Consider the following 23,683-nt stretch of genomic DNA (forward strand, 5'->3'; position numbering starts at 1 on the left):
TCAATGCATTAACTAATTATAAATACTTATTTTTTTTAGTTTTTATTTACTATTTAGTATATTATATATATATATATATATAGTTTAAAAAAATTGTTCTCCTAATATGAGATGCTCCGAGAAATCGATACAAAAAAAATCGATATAAAATACAAAGTATATCAGTATTGCAATTCAAAAACTTTATTTCTAAAATACAAATAAACACAGCCAGCATGCGCGAAAAATAAGCGCGAAAAAATGCGATAGATTATACTCAGAACTTATTTTCAGAGTAGTTGGAATCAAGCATCACAAACAGATGTAGGTATTCGACATTCATTCCAATTGTCTTTTTATTATTCTACAATAACATTTATACTTTAGTAACGATTTTCACTATAACATAAGAGAGTTATTTCATATTAGGAATATCTTGAATATTTCATATTACGAGACTTTGCCTTATAATTTTACTAACTTCTGTAATTAAACAATTCAATATATCCCGTATTTTTCTATTAGTACAACCTTACTCTATCACTACATGAAAAATTTATTGCCAAATATTTATTTATGAAATAATAAATAAGGTTTAAATGCTCATCTTGAAGACATCCAAATTCTAAAATCTTGTTTTACAATGCATACAGGCATGATCTAACCGATGTGAACCTGACGCTCAACTTTATCAAAAATAAAAATATATTAATACTGCAGGCCATTTGTACTTCGTTTGTACTTGTTTGTACCAATCATTATTTCGTTTGTACCTCAAACAGTTAAACAAAAAGTGAAAAATAAAAAATGGCCAGCGCGCAACTTTAAGATTTTTTAATTTCATTTATGCCATTCGAAAGAGAATCGTTTGTAACCGTTTGTACCTCTCCTACTTTCATTTGTACCTCAAAGAGTTCGGAGATACAGCGCGTTTCATTTTTTGCGCAATCCCTATATAGCAAACTTAGCCAATTTTAAAGATATCGAAATGGGATCAACGGCATTCGAAAGAAAATCATTTGTACCCGTTTGTACCTCTCTTACTTTCGTTTGTACCTCAAAGGGTTCGGAGAAACTTAGCCAATTTTCAAGATATCGAAATGGGACCAAGATATAAAAATTGGCTAAGTTTGTTTTACAGAAGTCGCGCAAAAACTGAAACGCGCTGTATCTCCAAACCTTTCGAGGTACAAACGAAAGTAGGAGAGGTACAAACGGGTACAAATGATTCTCTTTCGAATGGCATAAATGAAATTAAAAAATCTTAAAGTTGCGCGCTGGCCATTTCTTATTTTTCACTTTTTGTTTAACTGTTTGAGGTACAAACGAAATAATGATCGGTACAAACAAGTACAAACGAAGTACAAATGGCCTGCAGTATTCATTTTTATTTTTGATAAAGTTGAGCGCCAAGTTCATATTGGTCATGATCTAATTGAATTTTAGTGAATTTTCTACTAAATAGTTTTCAATCCAAGAGCAATAAATTGGAACCAATAAATAGCGTTTATTACTTTAGCAGAAACGCCGCTATCTTATTAGGCACCTATTTCATAATAGAGGGCTTTCCTCTATATAAACAGACTTTTGACATACCCATGGGCTCTCCGTTGTCACTCATCATTGCTAACTTGATGCTGCAAAGATTAAAAATAGTGTATTGCTGTCTTTCAATAACCAGTTACTTTTTTATTATCATTATGTGGACGATTTATGCACTGCGGTTCCGTCATCTCAAATTGATTGATTCTTTACTTAAATGTTTTAATTCGTTTCATCCTTGTCTTCAGTTCACTTAAAAGTTGGAGACGATTCATTAAATTTTTTAGTCATCATTAATTTTTTTATGTCATCATTAAAGAAAAAGAAAAATTCTTAACTTTAATTGATCATAAGCAAAGGTTGTCTGACAGATATTTGAATTTTTATTCCAATCATCCGCTATCTCAAAAAAGAGATACCATTATAGACTTAGTAGATGAAATATTTTTATTATCGGATGACGTAAATCACACAAGAAACTTAAAATTTTAACATCTTACTTGGGAACGATTATTCGCTCAAATTCATTTTTGATACTATTAATAAAAGAATTCGAAAGATTTTTCTGCGACGAAAAACAAAAGTACAAGGTCTTTCCAATCTGATAATTCAACCGATCGAATCTGATGGTTTACAGTTCCGTTCATCTCTTCTATTACGGTAAAATTCAACCAATTTAACAGTAGAAACATCAAAATTTTTTTTTATAATTTCAATAAATTACAGAAATTTATTAAAGTCCATAAAGATCCCCTCCCCCATTTATCTAAGAGCAATGTAGTCTACAAAATCATGTGCAAAGATTGCGATGTTTCATATATGGGACAGACAATTAAAAAAAAAGTAAAAAAAAATTGCCGAACATCGCATTCTTTGAAATACGTCTGCTCATTTTGTGATAATCTAAACACAGATTGCATCTTGGGCATGATTTTGACTGAGAGAATATTAAAATTGTAGATGAGGAACCTTGCTATAAAAAATGTTTGATTTCGAAACTATTCAATATCAAGAAACAGAAATACAGCATTAATTTACAGAGAGATACAGAAGGCCTTGATAAAGCTTACATATTAATCGTAAACAAGACATCACGCAGTATTAAGTTTATGTTTTAACTATAAGCTTCTCAGTTAGCGTTAGATTACCGTAATCATTATAAGCCAATAAAATTTTAATTCTTGTATGACATTTTATATATTTTTATATATTTTTAACTTTAACTTTTTCATAACTGACAGTTTAGATATTTTTATTTCCGATATCTACACTTTTTACTAGTATTTATTATTTAATTATATTGACTATCTTAATCATTTTGACGAGCATCGGATACAAATCATGTGAAGGATAATTATATTGCCATTTCGAAGAGTGACGATATTTCTATTTATTTTAATTTATAATTCTATTCTAATAGAACATTTGGAAATTCTCTAACAACCAGTCTTTCAACCGCTTGCGAGCAATTTCGTTCTCTCTACGTATCAGTTATCAGGCTTCATCTTACATATCTCGATTTTCTCTGCGTCAACTCTAACATTTAATAATTATATTTATTGTTACTGCGTCTACTCAAAATATCTGAGAATGGCACAATCGGCACATGATACCGGAACATGTAATATATGTATATTGTAATATTCATAACTTACATCTTATGAATATAATTAAACGTTTTATATTTCATATGTTAAGATTTTAAATTTGACTCTTGTATGTCCTTCATTTTTTTACATTATTATTTAATAGTAAAAGTTCTTTAATTTTATCAATAAAAATTAAAGACCGTATCACTTGAATTATATTCTTAATTTATAGAATTTAATTCAGCGCTAGTTATTGATATCAAATCTTTTATACGAATCATACATAAAATTTTATGAAATTTAACTTAATGTCAGTTGTTAATATTAAATATTTTATACAAATAATACATATCATTATCAATACATATTAGAATTAAGTAAATAACAAAAATAGTATCGATTAGATTTGTTTAATTTTATAGAATTGAACTTGATTAGTTAAGACTGTAACATTTGGGTTTTAATTTTTAATTTGGTATAGTTTTCTTCGAAGAGTAATTTTTGACAAAGAATTAAAGCTGCTATTACTTGAGTTGGAATAAGAAGACCTTCAATAAGAATATCTTTGAAGAGGAATTAAAACTATTACTACTTGGGTTGGACACTTAAGTTTTATTCGAGAAGCACGTCTTAGCGCCTCTTTTCACCTTTTTTAAAAAGATAAGTTTGTACTCATATATTTTACTATATATTTTACATATATTCTGCTGTGTAATTTAATAATAATGTTCTTCTTTTATACCAAAAAACGGAATAAAGGTAAAAGAGATATGAGGTCCACCCCATCTCTCCTCTTGCCTAGGGAAAAATCGATCGTCTGTAGGCAGGAAAGAGGTAGGGTGGATCTTGCTTTCGTGAAAAATCGAATCCCTCTGGAAATACATATTGTATCTATACAGGGTGATCTAGGCCATCTGCACGGACCGACACATATATTCCTCATGAAAAAGTGAATCGAAAATATCAATAACAAAATGTGATATCAATAGTTTTTAAACGGTGTTTAAAACTAAAAAAATCCTTTTTACTGAGTATCGATCATATAACTTTTTCTTTAAAATGAAATGTGAAAAGTGAATATTTTTATACAAAAATTTTCACTTTTCACGTTTCCACTCTAGGAAAAAAGTTACATGATCGATATCCTGATGTAAATAACATTGCATCACATTTGCAATTGACATTACTCATCAATTTAAGAATATCACAGTAAATGTTAATATTTCAAGAGATTTCACGAACCTTTATTTATTCGGTATCGTGCCATTTAGCAGCATCAAAGCCGCGTTCGCGCGGCCGGCCGCTTAGTTCCGCCGCTCCTAATAGCGCGAATTTCATATCCTGTAGTTGGACATCTTCTAGAGCTCATCGTTTAAAAACTATCACATTTGCTATTAACATTTTCGACTCATTTTTTCATGAGGAATGTATGTGCGAGTCTGAATCACCCTTATATATGTAATATATGTATAAAGCAAATTATGTTCTTTAACACTGATGAAAGCTGATTATTTCTTAAATTTTTTTTAATAATAACTTTTTAACGGATAACCGATTAAAATTTGTTGGAGGTTACTCAAGATCATGACCTTGGTAATATGTATTATATCAAGATCAAGATCATCCGAGCGAAGTCGCCTGTCCAGTATTTTTAATATTTATTCATTGTTTTAAGAATATGAATATATATTTATATGAAGATACATTACTTGAAAGTGGTAATGATAAATTCTCCTGGACTCGGAAAACTCCGGTTTGGTTCCTTGCAAAAAAAATTCACGCAGTGTATAATCAGCGGTTGAAGTTCGAGATACAGCACGCACTTTCCACTCGTTACCATATTCGGAACTTTCTCCTTCTTCCGGCCAATAACGCGCACATTTGTTCTAAGAAAATGAAAGAGAAAATGTCTCAAAAAATTAGCTTTCCATTCTGTAAGAGCATTTAGAATTCACGTACCTTTCCCCTCTCTATTTCCTTAGTAGTCATAACAATCACACGAGTATTCTCCTGATAAACCATGTGCCAAAAATCTTGTATAGTATTCGGAAGACAACCTTGCGTAGCTATGTAACATTTGCCAAATGATGAATCATCACCACCGCTATCAACAGTAGTACTTGTTTCATCTCCTTCTTTGTTCTATAAAATCATTTTTTTCGTATAAAAATAATACAAATTTTATAATACTATACAAAATACTCTACAAAATACTATACAAAATACTTAAAATACTATACAAAATACTCTCCAAAATCTGAACTATTCTTTCAGATTCCTTGATTAATATAAAATCAATTTTTCAATGAAAAGAATAAGACATACTAGTTCATAATAAAAAAAAAATTATATTAAACAGGACTAAATGTTTTTTATAGACTTTTGAACACGATGCAAACACGATGTTGCAAGCAAAAAAATTTCAGCACATCAGATAAGCGAAATAATTTCCAAAATAATCGAGATTTAATCTCCAAAAAATGACTTTCCTAATAATATTTGATATTTTTGTAAAAAAACAAGATTAACATTATCTAGAAATTTCAATATCTTATACAGTTAAGTCATGAAAAATTTAAATACAGGATTTTTGTAAGATGGCAAATTTTTGCCTAATCATATATCGTTACTTGAGAAACACAATCCTAAAGTGAAGTTGGAGTACTAATATTAAAAATTAAATTGATAAGTAATTTAATATTATTGCTGCAAATAAGCGTCTTAGAAATCTGTTAATAATTTGATGCTAATAAGCATTTTAAAAACTATAAATTTTTTGAAGTTTAAGTTAGTTTTAATTTTAGATTTTTAACTTGTTTTTAATACATATTAATGTGAAAAATTGAGAAATTGCATTAAATCATGAATGCTCAACATCTTTGCTAAAAAAACTTTTTAATGATATTCTTAATTTCTAAGATGCTAAATATATCAAAGATATCGATAAAATAATATTACCCTTATGTAATTAGCATTAATATAATCAGCTCCAGGAATATCAGACACTATGTTTTTTAATCGTACTCTAGTATGATCAAATGGTAAAATGTTTTTATAACGATTCTTGGCACGATTTTCTGAACGTAAACCTTCTTTTCTTGAAAACATATGCCGGCATTCTTGCTGTTGCAACGATTCGAATTCTTCCCAAAAACCAGCCTTTCCTTTGCCACGACCTGCTCCATCCTCATTGCTTCCACTAGTTCCATTCCAACACAGCCAACCATTGGAACAACCATTTTCTTTGTGTAATTGTCTAACTCTGCTTTCGATACTACTAGCATTAATACGCGTTGCATTAAATGGTTGCCTATAAATAATTAATGATTTGAATTTATTAAAAACATTGTAATGCTCTAAAATTGAAAAATACTATAGAATAAATCAAAGTATTATAAATTTTAAGTAAAGTTTTCAATATCTATAATTTTAACATATATATTATTGTATATATAAATATAAAAATAAAAATGTAAAAATATAAAAATAAATATAAAAATACATAAAATAATACAAAATAAAATATATAAAATCCTTACCGAAGATGAACAACGCTTCCACTTGTTTCAACCATTGGATTTCGTTTATAGTGTTCTATTAAATCGCTAAGACTGTCAAACTTGTATCCACCACCTACATCATATTTATTATCCTGCAATATTAATCAGTTTCATCTAATTTACTTGCTTGTAATATAGTCAAATATTTATTTTAATTATCCCTATATATACATACATACGCACGCACACATATCACGCACGCACGCACGCACAATGTTTTTCTACCTGATACAACTGAAAAAGTAATAACTTTAAACACATGAAGAAATAAATCTAGAAATTTAAATAAAACTTTTTGCAATACCTCGTATTTTTTAAATAATTTATCATACCAGCTCTTTTATGCTATTTTAAATTCAAAGGCTCCAAGTTTATATATTAGTGGTGGTTATAAAAATAGAACCATATAAAAATATGGTATCTATATAAAAATTAATAAAATTGTTATTTTATCGTCTATCTCGTCAGTAATGTCATTTATAATACATCACCAACAATTCATATCAACTAACATACGAATTATTGCTAAAATAAAATTCATATTATATTGAGAGAATCCTAAAGTTCATATATTGCAAGAATCCTAAAGTGTCCAGTGCTATAAATAGTCTGCTCATAATAATAAAATCAAATTATTAATGTAATGATGGAATCACACGATGCTCAATTTCTTGAATGATAAGCATGCATGCATGCACACATATTACTACTTGCATGTTATTACTTGCATGTTACTACTTGCATGTTGCATGCTTGTTTTGATACATAACGCATACATAACGCTTGACAAATAACTATAAAATTAGCAATTGTTTCTTTTGATTGGTTTATACCTTCATGCGAGAAAAAAAGCTATGACAGCCCAGGAAAATTAGATTTTTTGGAGGCAAAATTGTCATAAAAGATTTACGAGAAGTTGTTCGAAATGACGTATTATACATACAACATACTAAGTTTTGACCGTCAGCGGACTTGGAAAACTAGCTAGCTTCAAAAAACTCACTAAAAAGTTTTTCAAAAATATCTCAGAAAGTATCCATTTTATCGAAATAAAGGTCATTATCAAAAAAAAAAGCTGATAAAATCACGAATAATTTTATTTTTTTATTTTCGACGAAAGTCGTATGATCAATACTTTCATAGATAGAAATTTTTTGAAGAATATTGTATTTTAACATTTCGAGAACAAAGCGATTTTTCACTTTTTTGGTAAATATCTCGGATCTGGCTACTCTCTCTTTTTCTCTTTTACGTACAAAATACTTCTTATGAAAATTAAAAATTATTGAATTTCCTACAAAATTATATACTTCGGGTAACATAGAAGAAAAATAACTATTTTTTATTTCCGTATAAATAATAAAGAAATGCAAATTTATTTTTCGGAAAAAATTCTTCACCAAAATACCGATAGAATAGATTGGTAGAAATGCAATTTGCCACCATATACGAGATTTCCAATACTAGTAACAATTGTAAAATAATATTTTTGCAATTTATATATCATAAATTGTTTCTCCTCCTTGTAGACTTTTAAATTTAATTAATTAATTAATTATGCTATAGTTTATTATAAGTGAAAAATCCGATTAAAAAATCATGAAGAAGCACATTTAAGCCGTTAAAAAGATCTGTCCGATTTTATAATAAATTCAGGTATCCAAAATTTACGGATACCCGAAAATTACAAACATTCAGGTCTCTACCCGATCCCGAAAAAAAATTCCCGATCCGAATCCGAGACTTAAATATTCGTAATTTCAAGTATCCACCAACACATCCCTAATGCATACGTATTTAAATATAAAAATAAAATTTAATTTGAATAAAAAATGAAGTAAGACTTGTACAAAATTAAGAAATACAAATTAATAAAAATATGTGTTGCGGCAAAAATATGACAATACAAAGAAATATAATATATATTTTTAACTGATTTATTAATTAAAAAAAACAAGTAAATTAAGGCAATTAGGAATGAGCACTGTAATTGTAATAAAAATAACTACGGATACATTCATTAATGTGCAATATATTTCAAGACATTAAGATTTGTTAGTCATTTAAGAGCACCAATTCCAGCACCGATTACGCACCCGAATCCGAAATATTTACATAAAATTTTAAAAAAAGTTTTGTTTAAAAATAAAGGGACATTCTTAAAATCATAGCTCGGAAACTATTGTTGTATAAGGATAAATAAGGACAAAAAAATAATTTCATAGGGAATTCAGTAACTTTCAATTTTCATAAGAAGTATTTTGTACGTAAAAGTAGCCAGATCCGAAATATTTACGAAAAAAAGTGTGAAAAAATCACTTTCTTTATGAAATGATCAAAAATATAACATTCTTTAAAAAATTCTATCACAAAAAGTATTGATCGTATAACCTTCAAAAAGAAATTGTTCGTAATTTTATCAACTTTCTTTTTGAAAATGATCCTTATTTCGATAAAATGAATATTTTCTGAGATATTTTTTAAAAACCACACGTTTTATCAGTTTTTTTAATGGAAAGTGAACTGGAAAGTGTTCCAAGTCCACTAGCATGGCAGTCAGAACTTTTAATATGTTGTATAATACGTCATTTCGAATTTCTCGTAAACAAATCTTTTATGGCAATATTTTGTCTCCAAAACGCAAAAAAAATTATTTTCCTGGGCCAATAAAGTATAATAAATATAAAAATCATGTATATCGGCATACAACGCTCAATGCATGAACGAATTCTGCATTGCATGCATATTATTCAAGAAATCGAGCAATTTCTTTATTTATTAATATAAAAAAAAGTTTGTTTAATATTAATGTGTTCTAAAAGACAATACAAAGAAGTATAAAGCATATGAAAATCAATATAATTAATTACAAATGCAAGAACTGTAATATGATATATAACTGTAATATGATATATAAAATATATTAAAAAATTCTATAAATAAACATACACTGTAAAACACATCATATGTATCGGCTCTTGGATTGAGATCCTCAGATCATCCTCAGATAAAACAAAATTCATAACCTTAAAATTAAAATTAAAATTCATTTCCATCGTCATAGAAAAATAGTGATAAAAGTTGTTCAGCGATTATATAACAATTGATGAATGCCTCACCGAGACCATGAATTTCTTGCAAGCGATTTACTGACCGATTGTTTGGAATTTCATGATATTCTAATTAAAGAAACGTATTCGTTAACCAATAAATAAAAATAAAAAATTAAAATTAAAATCTGTTAAAATGTTATCTACTTTTAAAATTCTGTAAAACTGTGTTTATTCTGTATTTAAAAACCAAGTAAAAACATCATTTCAATAAAACACTCACCAATGTGATCACAGTTATCATTTCTTAAAAAGAAATATTTCATCAAATTTATCATAAAATTGTGTAAATTATAAAAGGTAATCAAATAGTAATAATACATAATACACAGTCACTATATTAAAACTTATATTAAAACTTGATAATCAGTACAGATCGAATTTTCCAGAAAGAACTTTTTGAAAGATATATTAACGATAAGGCTGACTGTCACTATCTGAGCGGTAATTAATAGATTGACAAAATGACTAGATAAAAATAATGCCAAATTTTGTTTATAATTGATGTATACACTTTGTGAAGGTCCTCTGTGTTTGTTTGGAGATTAAAACTGTTTTTTTGCTTTTTAATATTTAACTTTCAGAAATTAAGTGTTTATAACATGGCTCTTCATTTATCTTCAGTATCTGGATGTTATTCCAATCCAAATCATGTGTCACCTACAGTCTATGTTCGGTGATTACAGAACGGATACATTTCCAACGAATATGATTATGATGTTTTATAATTCTGGTTTTAAATTGTCTACCCGTTTGTCCAACATATGATGCATCACAATCCTTGCACATGATCTGGTATACTACATTGTTCTTTGACCAATTTAAACAAGAATCCTTTTATACTTTAATGAACTTATTCAATTTATTAGAGCTATAATAAGAAATTTTGATATTCTCTTTATTATATAAATTTTTTGAATTTCTGTTATCAATGAAACAAACAGCACAATAAACCATGTAACATTCCTTGTCTCATTACTGTTGTTCATGAAATCATGAATACTACTGTTCCTCTACGCTGAATGCTTCTGACTCTAACATTGATTGTGTCAAAAATGAATTTGAGAGGATAATCGTTCTCTATTAGTATATTAACAATCAATGTAAGATTCTTGAGAGACACTGAGAAAAAAATATAGTCAATTTTAATAAATATTTAGTTCAATACCGCTAACTAAACATTTACTTACAATAAGTAAATATTTGTTCAATAAAAAAAAATTGTTCAATCAAATTAACATTTCTTGTTTTAAATAAATATATCTTTATATTTAAATATTTAGTTGGCAGTATTCAACTAAATATTTATTAAAATTGACTATATTTTTTTTCAGTGTATGATAGAATTCAGAGTCAGATAATAATAAAGCCCTGTCTATCAAACCAAAAATTATACCCTTCTTTTGAGAGATAGGATGACTTGAAAAATAATTTAAAAACTTCCCCGAAGTTGGTTTTTTAATACCAATCAAAGGTTAAATGTTTTTCTTTGATTATAATCGTCACATCAAGGAAATTTAGTGAATCAGAACCTACTTCTAACATGAATTGTAAACGTGAGTGAAACGAATTAAAACTTTCGAAAAATGAATTTCAGAGAAAGGAACAGCAACAACTAGATCGTCAGCATAATAAAAAACGATAATAAAAAAGAAACTTTAGAGATTATTGTAAAATAACAAAGATATTTTCTCTAATTTTTGCATTACTAAGTCTGCAATGATGGATAATAACGAGAACTCATGCGAAAATACCGAAATTCTGTTTATAGATGATATTATTAAATGTAAAATGTAATATGTTGAATATCTAGAATAAAAGCCATCAGGAACTCCGTCTTAGGTAAGTCACATTTTTTTTTATGAAATTTCAATTGTCATTTACACAATCGATAGCCATATCTAATGGAATGTTAGTAAAGAGAGAAACTACATCCAATAAGATTAATTTGTAATTATTGTCAATTCTAATCCCTTTTAGATCTTTAACAAGTTGCAAACTATTTTTTATATAACTCTCTTTAGGAATAGTTTCAAACATGATGTTGTGTAAAAATGAGGAATATAACGAATTATCTATTGAAAACACTATAATCCTAGACAATTCAGTTTGTGAATCTTCGGCACTGCATAGGCCCTCTGAAGTCTATCTTCACTCATCACTATCTGAACCCATCACTACATATAATATAAACGTCTATAGCTTGAGCTTCATTAATATATATTTGCAAGTCCTCCATCTTATAAGTATAATTCTGAGAGATGTCATTTTTTATAAGAATTTCTTTTTATTATTTCATACATATCTGTGTCACTAAGCATTTCATTCACTTTATCAATGTAAAAATCTTTTTCTCTTGGGAAGGTGACATTACCCTTGTCAGCATGTGTGAATATTATGTTAGAATTTAATTTTAAAAAATCTTTTGTGACAGTTTCTAATTCTAATAATTTTGTATCAATGGGTATTATGAAAAGAAAAGAGGAAATTAAGTAAGAGATTATTAAGTATGGGTATAGAATGATTTGTAATATCAATTTTTTTATCAATTGACAATTTTCAAGTGCTCTATATTATATACTCTTAATGAAATCAAAAATAATGTTCTTTTTATTTCTATTTGATAACCCAAAGTTCTCATCAAGTTGTAAAAAAACTCTGCATATCGTTCGGAATGGTTGTAGAAGAGAGATTCACAAACCATTTGTTTCTGACAGAGAAAAGAAAAGATGAAATTTCACTATTTAAGAAGGAATTCAGATATATTAATTTTGTGGATGAAAAATTTGATTATTATCACAACAGGATGAGAAATAGGAGAGGAACATTTTAACAGATTTTTATTTCATTCAGATTTTAATTTTAACTTTTTATTTTTATTCATTGGTTAACGAATGTTTCTTTAGTGCCCTATACTTCTTTATATTGTCTTTTGAAAACTAAGAGTATACTATACTATTTGTTATTTGATTTAATTAATGTGTTCTCATGAATAAATATAAGTAAAATTATATAAATAAAATTTAATCAATTATTTAAAATAGCAAGGAAAATAAAGTGAAATATTCACTAAAGAGCTGATGAAAATAAAGTTTTAATTTCATACAATGAAGAAAAATCGCAACAAGAAATTAAAATTAAAATTAAATTAAAATATTAGTCATTCTTAAAAAACGATGCATTAAGACTCAAAAATAATGAAGAAACTTTTAATTCTAATTGAAAAACAACATTTTGAATTGATCATTAAATTGTACGTGTTTCTAAGATAGATTAGGTTATTATCAAATCAAATGAAAAAATTCATTATCAAATGAAAAAATTGAACTTAACCTTACTGTAAATGCATGTATGTACGATTCGATGAAGATTCTAAGAATATAATTTAAATAATAGAGCTGTTAATCCCATATTTGAGTTTGATGACTGTAATATAGACAATTTACAAAAGATCATATGAAATGGGGTTGTTGAAAAAATATTTTAAAATGAAGATTTTGGTAACAATCCCTGATTTGGTGATTTTCTCACATAATATCTTCCATTATATCCCACTAAATTTATTTTATAATAGTTTTGTCTGACTATAAAATACTTCTTCACTATTTTAATTTCTTTTTTATCACATTGCCATTTCATACAATCTTTTGTTAAGTGTAATTTGCATCTCATATTCTTCAAACATAACGTACATGGTTTTTGTACCGTATGTTATATGTATTATATGTACATTTTATACGTATTAATAAGTATTAGTAATACAAAACAGGCGCGCGCTATTTAGCATATATTTGACATTATTAAACTGCATATAACTCACTGTTTTATAATAATTTTTTTGTCAAAATTCATGCTTCGTGAACGACAGTTATCAATGACAACAAATATTCACGAAATAAGAATATAAAGAGAATCAATCAGTGTCGTGAAAAAAAGGCAATAATATATATTCGAGAGATTCGAGACATTTATAAATAAAGACAACTTGGATAAAACAAAATGATGAGATTGCTTTAAAACATTTGTAAAAATGAATGAAAACTATGCTTATCCTCCCTGACAATCAGTAAATAATCGTAAAAAGTGATGAAAGACACATGAAATTCTTTTATTCAATGCGCATGCATTATTTTCACTTACACTTTGCTTTTATCACTTTTTACAATTATTTACTATCAGGGGGAATAAGCACAATTTTCGTCCATTTTTACAAATATTTTAAAACAATCTCATTATTTTATTTTATTCAAATTGTTTTTATTTATAATGACATATAATAAAAATTAACGTGTCATTTCTCACTTCTATACTGAGAAAAAGAATTTTGTTAATTTAGCAAGCCACCAGTTCCTTTAACCAGTGATCAGTAAATATGTGACAATTTTGTTGTTGTGATTGCTGCTAGTTTGCTATATCAATCAATTATTAGTAACTGAAGCAAATTATATAGAATCTAATCTATCTTTTGGATAGACTTTAGGTTCGTTTACATAGAATTCGTAGATGATCGTGAAATCTTAAGTCATAGGAAACCAAATACAAATATAAGAAGAATACTTGACTTGAGAATTGGTCAATTTCTTACGATTTGAGACCCTGCAACCGTCTATAACTTTTATATATATATATATATATATATATGAGTCTCTTATTTGCTAGCGATATTATTTATTATTATACATTGACAAATTAATTTGCAATCGTAACAAATCAATCGTTTTTTTTTAACAAATATCACATTTGCTTTCTCTTGATCTGTTTCAATAACAAAATCATTTCTCTCAGTGTAATGTCATGATTCATTCAATACGACTGTGATGACTATTCAAGAGACTACTCTTAATATGGATTTTTTTCAAATAAAATTATACGTATTATACACACGTAAGAAATTACTCGCAGTAATTCTAAATTGCTCAACCTTGTTAAAATATAAACATTCCTAACAGAGCTACCATTTAAATTACATTCATTTAGAAATTTATATCGAATCGTACATGTATTATATGCACTTACAAAAAGATACAGTTTATTTTTAATTTCAACTTGAATGGATCTATTTTAAAAACACAATTTGAAATATAGCTTGTTGAATATTGTTAGGAACTTTAAAATTGTTTCTCATGACGACGTGTTGACAATTATATTATGATACCTAACGTTGTAATACGGATATATAACAGACATCCGTTAGCAAACACAGTAACAAGACGTATAAATAATTTCGCAAACACAAAGATTTTTCATTGTAAAAAAAAGAAGCAACTAAATTGTTAGATTGTTAAGCAAAATTTGTGGATCGAAATGCATTTACTAGCAATCCCGTACATAGTCTTTTGTGTAGGACTTTGAGTTTCTCCATTATTTTTTTAGTTTTATATATATTTATAATATATATTTTCCACTATTTCTCTAAATGACCTATAATTTTTGCAATATTTTGTTGCGATTTTCCTTCATTACATAAAATTGAAATTTTTATTTTTTCACTCTATAGTAAATATTTCGCTCTATTTTCGTAACAATTTTAAATAAACTAAATAAATAAACTAAATAAATAACTAAATTTTATTATAATTTTACTATACCTATAATTTTATTATACCTAATCTACGAAATCGCATTAATATTTAACAATCTGACTGTGTCCAACAATCTAATTATTCTTCCTGTTGATCTAGCAATTCTCAAATTTTTTAATCCATACCATAAACGTAAAAGAATTTTTATTTTAATTTATCATAGATCACCACTTCAAATTCGATACTCTTACGAAAAATCACGACAATCTTAATGTAATTTAATTATGTTTAATTGAAGGAAGACAAGACGTTATATATGTATTTACAAGTCATTTAACCACTTAATTTAACACATTTAACACAACCATAGAAGATAGTTCTATAAGAATCGTTTGGAAGATTTGAACAATATATTCTGTTTTGCATCGATAACATGCTAGACTCATTTGCCCTTATATAGATATTCTATTTAACAATCTTTTTTTTGTGTTAATAAACTTACTTATAATTAATAATTTAATTTTATTATTGTGATCAAACTAAAGTGCTTTAGAGCGCTTTAAGATTCTCGCAATATGATATACATCTTATTTCGACAATAGTCGATTATATTTTTTTGGTTGATATAAAGTATTGCTATTGTGTAATGAATAATATTATCGATGGAGACACATGAATAAAATAACTATATTACTAATTTTTAGATGGCCCTTTCATTTTTATAACCATCATTATACATCTTTTATACATTATTCAAATCTTAACAGTGTGATTACACTGTTGGACACAAAAATATACTAGAATAAGACTAACCATTTTCCGTAGTTTTTTTTTAATATGAATTCATTTTCCATTACATCTCAATTTTGAGAAATTTGTAGTTGCAAAAAAGCTATTTTCACTTGCAAAAAAAGCTATTTTTATAATTTGTCATATTATAATAATTTGTGATGTATTGAAGAAGTTTATTAAAATCAAAATTAAAATAAATATATAAATTAGGAATCATATTACAGATTAGGAATAATGTATGTTGTTAAGACTATGATCACGGTTGCTCTCTTCCTACCGAAGATTTTTTATTCCACTATCTTATTGAAAATCAAATGCCTATCAAAATTACATGTTGTAAAAATAAAAGTTATGAGAATATTATCTTTTTAAATAAATGCAATTTTTACAAAGTACAATTTCAAGCAACTGATTTCCATTACACTAAACAGTTACACTAAAGTAGTAACTGTGATAATCCTGATTAACCTTCAGAAGACTTTAACCATCGCTCAGTAATTGTTTAAAAATTACTAACAAAAGTTTTATAAATATATCCTGGTAAAAATTTTTCTTATAATTTTTATATGAATTGGAACATTTTTCAGAAATACTCAGAAATATTCGGAAAGTTTACATCTTCTCTCAGAATTTTTCATACAAATGAATTCTGAAATATTCTGAGATTTCTCATCCCATAATTTTTAAAAATATTTAAAAATTTTTTAGATTTTATAATATTTCATAAGAGTTATACTTTCAAAAAATCTTAAAAATCTTATGATATTTCATAATTAACATATATGGAAAATTCTCACCAGGAGAAAAATTTTCACCAGGGTAAAACATAAGTTTTAAGATACAGAATAATAATAATTTAAGGATGGAGCCTGATGTAACATGCGGAAAATAACGTGATTTTTGGAAATTTTTTTTAAAGAGGTAATTTAATGAAACTTTTTGAAATTATAGAATATTTTTAAAGTATACTTGGTAAATATAAAGATAGATCTCAGAGGTTGCGACGTTATGCAATCGGCGTGCAGAATAGCATCTGTTGTACTTGTATGAAGCAAAAATTTAATGCATGTTAGTTTTATAATAATATTCCGCTCTAGATCAATTTATTTGCTAAGAAAAAAATACCAAATTTACAAAATGACGGGTCTTAGAAAAAAAAAATTGCAATTTTCACAAAAAATTTTCACATTAATTGTGCAATAATAATTATTATTTTATAATAATAATAATATCAAACTAATAGGTTCATCTAGAGGGGAATTTAATTATCTATGTATGCACAGGGAGAAGTCAATTGGTTGAATATTTTTTTAGTTATGCTGCACACCAATTCGAAAAAATATAGTTTAAAGACACACGCGTTTAAAGATTTGAGATGAAAAAGTATTTGTTTTCGAATTACAACTAATCTACTATTCCAGATCCATATACAGAAATAAACCCATATACGTTGTATACATATAAGAAAACATTTGCCTGATATAATCCAGTTCATAATCAAAGATCTGTTGTGCAAGAGACCAAGTGGAGAAACGAGTCGCGCGCTCGTTCATGTAATATATCTGTGTGACGTGCAGGCATAAAATTGTTGGTAGAATCGTTACAACTTCGAATTTCGACTTTAATTTAGGACTTTGGAAACATTTTTCAGATATGTTCTAACAATTTAGACAAAAAAAATTAATTTTTTTTACCCGTTACATCAAGCTCTCCTTTTAAAACTCGTTTTATTGTATAAGCAGGGAGTGTAGAAGGAATCTTGCTTTGCATGGAAAGTCATAAATTTAAGTAAAATTTCATTTCTTGTTATGCATAGAATTCTGCTTCTTCTTCCCCCCCCCCCCTCTCTCTCTCTCCACAGAGACTCGACCATCAAAAAACTCGAAATAACAAAAACAAATAAATTTGGATTAAAATCTTACTTCGCGTAGAAAGCTGTAAATTCATATGAAATAAAGTTCTACATTCAATCTATTTGTTCAGCTTTTTAATGTTTTTGTTCAGCTCTTTGTTCAGCTTCTCTCCTTCATGAGAAAGAATCAAAATCCACTGCGTGCACACGCTTTACAAAACAAAGATCCACATAAAATAAGGTTTTGACTTTCCATGAAAAGCATAAACTCCATTTTCCCCTGTTTATAGCAAAACGATGCCTAGAATTATATTATTCCACATGGGTTTTCAACTTTCTATGTGAAGTAATTTCTAATTTGAAATTAAAATTTAATTCGGATTAAGTTATATTTTTTTCGAAGTAGTGATAAAATGGCAAGAATCTTTTCCCATCCTAACACTTACCTAAAGCGTGATTTACACGAAGCGACTTTTATTCGCTAGAAGCCGCGTCTAGACATTATAGCGAATTCGCTACTAAAAACTTCTTCTAAACGGAGTCTGTTCTTATAGCATATAGTCGCGGCGAATACCGCTTATCGCTAGCTTGTCGCTGGTTTCTTGCTGCTCCCCCAGAGCGAATTTTTAAGTCATCAAAATGAAAAGAAGAATTTTTCCGAAACGCTACTCAAACCGTAAGAATCAGAGAATAATCATGTCATCGAATGATATTTCGAACCGCTTGCTTTGTGACCAACTATTCGCTTGATCACTAACGATCACTTAACGCTGCGATTTCAAAATTTTAATAGCTAGCGAATAAAAAGCGTGTACAAGAAGCATGTACAAGAAGCATATACAAGAAGCTTTTTATCAACGAATTCGTGAACGAATGAAGAAACTTGCTTCAAGCGAATAGCCGCAGAGTCGAGAAAATTCTGACGAATTAACGTCATTAGATGCGGCTTCTGAATAAAAGTCGCCCCGTGTAAATCACGCTTATATACAAATACGCAAATATGCAAATAATGAATATTTATACTAGGTAAAGTTTAAATTTATTATAATAAATTCAGGATTACCCCAAGAATTTTAAAATTCCTTGATTTTTTAGGTTTTCCAGATAAAAATGGGAAATTTTCATGATACCAATATAAAATATGTAAAAATTTTAACATTATAAAATATGTAAAACATTTTACCATTTAGAATCAAGGATTAAAAAAAGATGTAAAAAAGCTAATTTATATTATTAAAAACGCAAAAGAAGCTTAGTATAAAATTTTAAGAGCAAATTCAAGCCAACAAAAAATAAATTAGTTGGAAAAAAGATTGCAATTATGAAAGAGAACGATCAAATAAAATTACTGAATAAAATATAAATTTTAATTATTTTTTAAAATCGTTTAAAGTGCACGAGTCTTAAAATATTTGACTATAAATGTTATATATTTTAAAAATTATAAAATTATTTGGCATAGGAGTAGTTTAAGGGAATTATGAACAAAATTTAAAATTCTAATATTTTTCCTGGTTTTCTATGACCAATTTTAATTTTCCTGACTTTTCCCGATTTTCCCCATCTGTAGCAATTCTGTCTAGAACAATTGAAACAGGCAAATTTAAATCATAAAGAAGGTTAGATAAAAAGATTTTTGCCCATCCGAAAAGTAAAATACACGTGGATCATTGTTAAAGGTACTTTACAGAATACGAAAATATGTTTTTTTAAGTCTGGAAACCAATGTGAGAAATTAATAAAATTTGATAATAAAGATATATCAACAATTTTCAAATGTCATGTGTAGTATCACGAAATGTCGCAAACGGTTTAACCGATTTTCTCCAAATTTGATAAATACTTTAGGGATGGGCAAGGTAACATCTTTGTTGATTTTAAAGAAATCGATTCAGGCTCACGAGGAGAGAAGTTTTCATATGTTAGCATATTGCATGTGACGAATCAGACAAAAACATTTGGTAATCTTTGGTCAGTTGTGTGTTTTAAATACGAGTCCCCTATTTGTCACCATTTGTCGGGAAGCTTGTTTAACGCATGCATGCATAATAAAAAAGTCCTCTACTATTTTGCATTTTTCGCATTAGTTAACGAATTACTAATTTATGAAAATAGTCAAATTAGCCCGGACTACAGCCAAATGCAAGCGCGCGGCGAGATAAAACAAGTGATATTGACATTAATGCCTAGCGACGGCGAACGCACGCCTCGCTAGGCGGGCTTATCTCGCCGCGCGCTTACATTTTACGGTAACCCGGTAACAAATTTGGTTATTTTTATAAATTAATAATTCGTTAACTAGTGTGAAAAATGAAACAGGACTTTTTTTCTCAGTTTAATTCATTCTATCCCTATGCGAGAAATTTTATTGTTAATTATCAAACATCCTCTATATGAAATTGTTACAGTTCACTCAAATTTGGGTAAACATAAACATTTTTCAACATTAAAAAACAGCTACGCAAAAAAAGCTGATATCAAATCTGGCAATTTGTTGATAACTCAACTTATTTTTGACATGCAAAGGGCACGCACGCATGCACAGATTTTGTATTTGCTTCAAAGTGAATCGGAAACAAATTGTTTGGATTACATCATAAACTGTAGAATAGAGCAATTTTTTTCTTTATTATTTTGCGTACTAATAACTGCGATCTGTTAGTAGTCTCATTCACCCTGTTGGTTTCTACTTTTAATTGTATATAAAATATTATTATATATTATATAATCTAACCTGAGATCGTATCATAACGTGTGTAACACGATCATCAGTCCGTACTGATAGTACAAAATCGCCAGGTTTACTTTGAGACTCACGCACCAAGAAAGATCCATTTTTCCCACGTTCCAGCATTAACCGTTCTGCTTCTTTCGCTGACAAATGGCCATGAAACCACCTTTAGTAGCATTTTATTATTAATATATGATATATTATACAATAATTTAAAATAATATTAACAAATATCAATTTTAAAAAGAAATCATTTTTAAAAAGAAATACATAAAAAGATCAAACATTACATAAATATTATATAAAAACATTTTCACAAACAATTATAATTTGTACCTTTCAGTCGTAGGATCAGCACAATTGAGAGGAAATTTAAGCTCAATAATTTCACCATTTTTCTCGCGTAACTGTCCACCATTTTCCATGTAAAATTGTACCAATTCAGAAAGAGTAGCAAATTTTTCACCACCATAAAGATCATAGAAGTCTCCTGCATTTTTTATTTTAATATGAGTTACTTCACCGTTTCGTCTGAAAATAATGAAAATAAAAAAGTATCCGAATTACAAATTAGTATATTTGCATGATTTACAATTAATTTATGTAGTGATTAACTTGAATATAGTTTTGTATTCACCTAACAGACAATGTAAAGTCACCAGGATTTGAAGAACTTGGTCGTGCTAAAAATGAACTGTCAACTCCTCGTTCCATTAATAAACGTTCCGCCTCTAAACCTGTAATATTGGGGTGAAACCATCTGCAAGTGAAATTTTTGTTATTAATAGTATTTCTATTACACACATTTGGTACTGACAATTAATTTTCTGTTAAAAAAGGATTTATCTGTTCAAAATGAGACTTGTTCAGTTGTTACTCATGTAATCGTGGATTAGTTTAACCGAGGTAAAAGAGACTTTAAGTACACTTGTATCAACAAATCGATATGGTATGTTCAGAAAGACGCTATTAGTATTTATTATTTATGTTATTCTATCCTTATTTTACATCTAATAAATGATGAAGATAGAATAGCTGCATTCAGCAAAAAAAAGCAGCTTTACAACTGTTGTATAATAATTCTTTAATATGATTGATTTATACGTTTAGAAATCCAATGAGAAACTAAGAATAAAACCGATCATATTGATAAAGAATTTTATAATAATTGTAAAACTGGTTTTTTCTTTCGCAGCCAATGGCTATGTTTGGCTTACTTGCCGAATGATTGAATGTGGAATTGGTTGGATCTATAAGTAACAACCAATCATGTTCATTTGCTTGGCGAGCAAACTAGCTGCTTTGCCAGCTTGAACGCGCCCATTCATTCGCTTTGTGAGCAGACTAGGCAGCTTTGTCTGGCTTGAATGCATCCATTGATACAAATATAGCAGTGATTATGTCTCTCTAAATGCACCACATAAATGTACTTTATAAATTTATGGTGAATTCGATTGAAAATCACTCGCACTACGCTGGATCAGCGCATATTAAAAGCTGCTTTATATAAAATATCTCAATGCAATGATATAATATAATCAACTTGAATCATTAGTAATAATAATCATTAGTAATAATAATAGTAATTTACCGTTTAAAATATTTATATATTTTTACATTCAACTTTGCTATTTTATGTACACCAGCTTTTTAGTATGCACTGATCTAGCATAGCGCAAGTGATCGAATCCAAGAAACCGAATTAATCAATATACTTTTTATACATTTGAAAACATCACATTTGAAATATCTTGCATACAAAGTCTTAATCTTCAATTGTTAGTAATTATAACCAGGAAATAGAAGTAACGAAGTTACAGTTACAAGTTACTTTTTTGATAATTTTACTAATAATTGCGTTACTTTTTTTCTTTGATAACTATAATAATAACAAAGTTACATTTTTTTGATAACGATAACGAATTTTACAATTACTTTTATCGTTGCATTGCACATGATTGGACACGATATGATACAAGCCACTTACACTGTAAAAAAATTTCTTTACATATATAATAGATGTAAAATGGATTACATGATTAGTCCTGTATATTATATTAGATGTAGTAAAAAGAAATCCATTATTTTTGCATGAAATTGAATAGAAAAATAATGGATTTCTTTTTACTACACCTAATATATAAAAAAATCATGCAATGTTACGGAAATTATGTAAGTCCATAAAAATTATGTAAATTTTATTGTATAAATATTTTATTTTATATTGAAAATTATATAAATAGGATATTTTGAATATTTTCTATAATCATTCAAATTTTAGTAATATAACAGAAATTTTTCGCGTATTGTTATTAAATATATAATATATAATGCGAATGTATTATCGTTCTTGTAACTACACATACACATTGTAATTGTACTTCCACAATCTGCGTAGTTACAAACCAAGAAATTTTTATTTGCATATTGCAAATTTACAAACGTGTGGACATTTACAACTATTACAGTAGGTCTCAAAATTATCCATTACAATAGTTGTAATTTTACACAAAAATTTTTTATAGTGCATAGTGCTTGAGACTAGAGAAGCATCCAGGTCTGTCTGCTGTGATTGGCGGTCATAGATTAAAAAAAAATAACAAAAAAGTAACGACAACTTGTTACTTTTTCTACTCGGTAATGAATAACTGTAACTTATTACTTTTAAAAATAACTTTCTATTTCTTGATTTAATAATGGCCAAGATTAATTATATTCAATTGGTCAATAGTGTATTTAATTAAGGGAGTATAACAAATTAAAATTTTCAAAAAATTAAAAAAATTTTCTTCGGAAGATTAATATCTTAAAAATATGCTTTTGAAAAATTTTTATAAAATTCGAAGTATTACTCAAGTTATGCGAGTTTTATATGAGTTTGTTAAGAAACAGGCGCAGTGCAAAATATGCAATATTGAAACTTTAAATGTGTTTTTCTCAAAACGTTTTTTTTAACTGGCAGTGTCTATAATTCGAATAATTTTCGACCGATCGGCCTCAGCTTTG

General features: G+C 27.8%; 1 protein-coding gene across 1 annotated transcript in view; it reads right to left on the reverse strand.

Moving 5' to 3' along the window:
- The window catches only part of LOC105620789 (tyrosine-protein phosphatase corkscrew-like), a 37,006-nt gene that overhangs the window by 11,041 nt on the left and 2,282 nt on the right, over positions 1-23,683 (reverse strand). Inside the window, exons 2-8 of the mRNA XM_012202277.1 lie at positions 21,315-21,437; positions 21,014-21,208; positions 20,681-20,843; positions 6,650-6,762; positions 6,069-6,420; positions 5,070-5,252; positions 4,820-4,996 (exon numbers count right to left, since the gene is read on the reverse strand). Coding sequence (XP_012057667.1) covers positions 4,820-4,996; positions 5,070-5,252; positions 6,069-6,420; positions 6,650-6,762; positions 20,681-20,843; positions 21,014-21,208; positions 21,315-21,437 — 1,306 coding nt within the window. The remainder of the gene's footprint in view (positions 1-4,819; positions 4,997-5,069; positions 5,253-6,068; positions 6,421-6,649; positions 6,763-20,680; positions 20,844-21,013; positions 21,209-21,314; positions 21,438-23,683) is intronic.

The sequence above is a fragment of the Atta cephalotes genome (assembly GCF_000143395.1).
Source record: "Atta cephalotes unplaced genomic scaffold scaffold00029, whole genome shotgun sequence".
In the NCBI taxonomy this organism is placed as follows: Eukaryota; Metazoa; Arthropoda; class Insecta; order Hymenoptera; family Formicidae; genus Atta; species Atta cephalotes.